At 36.9% G+C, this 4014-nt stretch overlaps 1 protein-coding gene across 3 annotated transcripts; it reads left to right on the forward strand.

Annotated features, from left to right (window-relative positions):
• The first annotated feature begins 401 nt into the window (after positions 1 to 401).
• On the forward strand, positions 402 to 3625 carry LOC108858318 (uncharacterized). 3 transcript variants are annotated; one of them, XM_018632270.2, is made up of 13 exons: positions 402 to 549; positions 625 to 669; positions 776 to 874; positions 939 to 1049; positions 1120 to 1294; positions 1397 to 1453; positions 1754 to 1890; positions 2001 to 2060; positions 2143 to 2220; positions 2343 to 2410; positions 2616 to 2689; positions 2927 to 3090; positions 3378 to 3625. In XM_018632270.2, exons 1-13 carry the CDS (start codon positions 478 to 480, stop codon positions 3435 to 3437), a joined length of 1200 nt encoding a protein of 399 aa, XP_018487772.1. In that variant the 5' UTR covers positions 402 to 477; the 3' UTR covers positions 3438 to 3625. The 3 variants fall into 3 exon arrangements, with proteins under 3 accessions (XP_018487772.1, XP_056857458.1, XP_018487776.1); XM_057001478.1 differs by having other exon boundaries at positions 954 to 1049; XM_018632274.1 differs by lacking the exons at positions 2927 to 3090; positions 3378 to 3625 and having other exon boundaries at positions 2630 to 2689.
• The last annotated feature ends 389 nt before the right edge of the window (positions 3626 to 4014 follow it).

Here is a 4014-nt window from a genome sequence, read left to right on the forward strand (position 1 = left end):
CATTATAAATAGATTTATACTTCTTTTACAGTATTCTTGTACAGGCAGGGACAAAATAAATATGATTTTCTAAAATTTATCTTAATTGACACATGCTAATGTGGATAAATACTATTGATTTTAAAAGTAAAAATCACGATAAATTTACAAGAAAAATTTCCATTTTGGTTGACAACATAATTTTCATCAAATTGTATTTCGTCAAATCAAATGTTTAGAATGGATAATCTGAACAGATTAATCATCAGAGAATATAATTGCCCAGTTAATCACAAACACGTAGAAGAGGAACATCAATCTCAAAATCGTAAAGCCCATTTTAAACCAGGCCCATATAGAACAAAGTAATTTCTCTGGCAACTCAACTATTCGTACTAATTGGTTTTTCAGAATCCCGAAGACCTAAGTGATATTTTCTCGAGAAAATAGCGGGGGTCGAAAATTCAAAAAAAGAAAAAAACGGAGGAGAAACCAAAAATGGAGCTCCTCAAGCTGTCAAAATTCAAATTGCAGCTTCAATCGATGATCGGAGAAGTGAGAGATCTGCGTGTAAGTTTAACAGAAGTTCCATATATCTATGGAACTCTTCTATCTTCATCAACTTTACCACCGGCGATTTTGCAGGAAAGGGAGCGATCAGTGACGGATCACTTGAATCTCATCAATCAGGTTTACCGGAATCAATCAATGTTTACTGTACACGGCCTTCATTGTTTTGGTATCGCGTTTCAGAGTCGTGAAAATCGTTAATCGTTCGTTGCCTGCTTTGGTACAGAAACAGAAGCAGACGGAGGAGGAGTACAGCAGGAAAGTGCACGAGCTGGAATCTGAGTTAGTTTCTTCTAGAGAAACGCAAGAGGCACTCGAGAGGAAGGTTCGTTAAGATTCCTGTTTCAGTTTTCAAGATATGTGAATGAATCAGCGAATTGAATTTGCAGGTGAGTTACCTCCAGAACGACTATAGTTTGCTGGAGAACAAGCAGAACGAATTGAAGAGTACTATCCAAAACCTGCTTCAGTCACGAGAAAGTTTCTTAAACGCTTACCAGGTGCTTTTTGCTTGTTAATTTTTTTTGGGATTATAGGAATCGTGTAACCTCAGTTAAGTGAAATTTGCAGGAGTCGTTTAGTGAGATGAGATGTTCAGTTGAGGCCAGGGATAGGAAGATTGGTATCCTTCACCAGAAGATAACATCTCACTTGGCATTGTTTGATTCAATTGAGAAAGAGGCGTCGGCGATCAAAAACGTTATTCAGGAAGTTCAGGGACTTGTGGATCAAAAAGAAGATGTAGGCATGTAGATAGATCCCTTATCTCTTGCTATTTTTTTTTTTTTGTTGGAGGATATGCTTCCGGAATACTAATATGCATATTCTCACGGTTTCTTGTGATCAGTGGCTGGATTGAAAGAAAAAATGGAGCATGTCTCTACATATGAGAAAGTATTCATCGGTGAGTTTCTCAGCATCCTTGATTCTTGAGAGGTTACTTAATTGTTTATTTTACTCTTGTGGTCTCTTGTGTGAACACGGGGTGTTTATATGAATGTAAGTCTTGAAAAATGTTCAATTATATTGATACTGATGGGTCTGTAGAAGTGTGTATGGTGCGTTTTAGTTTCTCTGGCTTTCTTTTCTCCATAAAGAGGCTAAGAATTAAAGGCATGCCATCTTCATTTACTTGGAAGTGACTGAAAATCTGCATGCTTTACCCTTATGGAGACAATGGTTTCTAACATCCTTTATTATGCAGAGAAAATCAGCACTTTAGAGGAGACAATTGAATATCAGGAAACAGAATTACAGAGCAAGGATAATAGAATATCAGAGCTTTGCGCTCAGCTGGAAGAAGCAAAGATGAAAAATGAATATCAACTTCAAATCGAAGAGATATCCATGATAGATTTTAATTTATTATCTTACTGAATTGCAAGGGAACTAGTGCAAGATCTTTCATCATAAAGTAGTTGCCATGTTTTTGTTTGCTTGACCAGCCTTACTTTCAGAAAACTTTGAAGGTCAAAGATTTAGTTGTGGAGAACTTGATTTCTGAGAAGGAGGTAGGAAAGGAGATCATTAGTTATGTAATGAGTTTCTTTTTACATCCTCAAACAGTCTATAAGTAGTGTTTCCCTTGTTTAGGCATTGCATTCTGAAGTGAGGAGTCTAGAGATGATCTTGTTGCGGATTCAGGAATCTGTCACCCATATGACCGAAGAGGTGAGAGATTAATTCAAATTTTCCTTTTCTAACATTCCATCCTTTTATAGTTGTCTATTGATTTTCAAATTCAAATGAATAAATTGAAACTTCAAGTCTTCCACTCTCTTGATATGTGACAGGACAGAAGAGTGTTCACATCAATACTGACACTCGAACAAGGTGCTGATGAAAGAAACAGCCATTCGAGGTCTGTTAAATCGCTTGAACATATTCCCTACCGCTCCATGGGCGGGTAGTTTGCATCAGCAGTTTTCTTAACGAACATGACATGATATAATGAATCTTTACTCTTTTGTGGTTCTACTTTGGGATGACCTCAGAGGCATTTCCGTCTCAGTTTGAATAAAGAATAGTCCCCAGATAAACTCACTCTTTTTCGATTGGCTAACTAGGTACAATGATGCAGTTGACAAAACGGAGGAACTTGCATGTGAAGCTCCTATTATGGGTTCCCAAGAAAATTCAGGTATGGTCTCTTCTTTTGTTGCCTTGTTACTTCCTTTGCTTAGAATTAAGTATCACTGAACCCTGTACCACAATCCAGAAACAAAAGCCATAACTTCGTCAATGCAAATAGGTATGAACTTGTAATAGAATGCTAAGAGGATGTTATCTAACCGACTTGCTGCATAGGCAGAAGAGAATTACCTTCATCAATTTGAACTTTTTTTGCACTAACCAGATTTCCAACTTCCTTTTGCAGTAAACGTTATTTCATCAGCGTCTCCTCGGTGTGCGCACCAAAACACAGGCTGCAGTTTGGTACAGGAAGCTGATCATGGACCGGACTCGGGGCAGTATCTGCAGCATAACAACGTCAGTGGCCATTGGCAGAGTACTAATAAAAATGACCACTTTGACACCGAGGCAAGTAAAAAACGCTTTTCTCTTTGTTTCTTACTTACAGTCACTGACTCACTGTTAGAAGTGAACGTCCAAACATAATGGTAATATCACCAGGTTCTATGACATTCTGTAGATTCAACTTCCTCACAATATGAGTCATCAGCTATCGATCTTAGATTTTTTGAAGTACCTTTTGCTTTCGGATTCTTATGAACATCCTAGTAATATCATATAAGCCTATTCCTTTTTTAGAGAGTAATTGCAAACTTGATGTCAATATAAGCCTATAAGTCGTCAATGTTTTGCAGGACAAGTGCAAAGACTTAATGAACCAGCCTGGTTCAGAGTGCTCAACTAATCGTGTATAGTAAGTAAGGGAAGTGTCTAATCACGATTTATGATCGTTATCACTTCTTATCGTTATACTCTTGTACACGACTAGTTAGGACTCGTGTCATATAACGACAAGAACATGAATTTTCTACTCACACGCAATGAACAAGAGAAAAGGTATTTTCTTTGCATTTCTATAAAGATTGGAAACGAAATATAGGTCTCTCAATTTCTTTTAAAATAAACTCTTCCTTTTCCATAAGATCCATTTTTTCTAGATGATCTAAATTTAACTAACCGGAGATTGTAAACCAGCATTGTCTTTAGGTAAATCTTATGTGTTATGAAATAGAGAGAGATATTTTGTGACGATTCTTATAAATGGACAGTTGGCTGTTGGTAACCTAGTTAGTTGTCTACTGCTAATTTGTCAGATGCCATTTGGGGCTATACGAAAAATTACAACATGTCATTTTGTTAAACGTTTCTATTAAAGCGGTGTATTTAGGATTTATAGGGAACATCAAAGATGACACACATGGTCCACCATTCGATTTCATCGCTGGATCCAACTATCGACACACACTTATCAGTTTGTGTATATAAATTAAA

This window comes from Raphanus sativus, unplaced genomic scaffold (assembly GCF_000801105.2).
Source record: "Raphanus sativus cultivar WK10039 unplaced genomic scaffold, ASM80110v3 Scaffold3667, whole genome shotgun sequence".
Taxonomy (NCBI): Eukaryota; Viridiplantae; Streptophyta; class Magnoliopsida; order Brassicales; family Brassicaceae; genus Raphanus; species Raphanus sativus.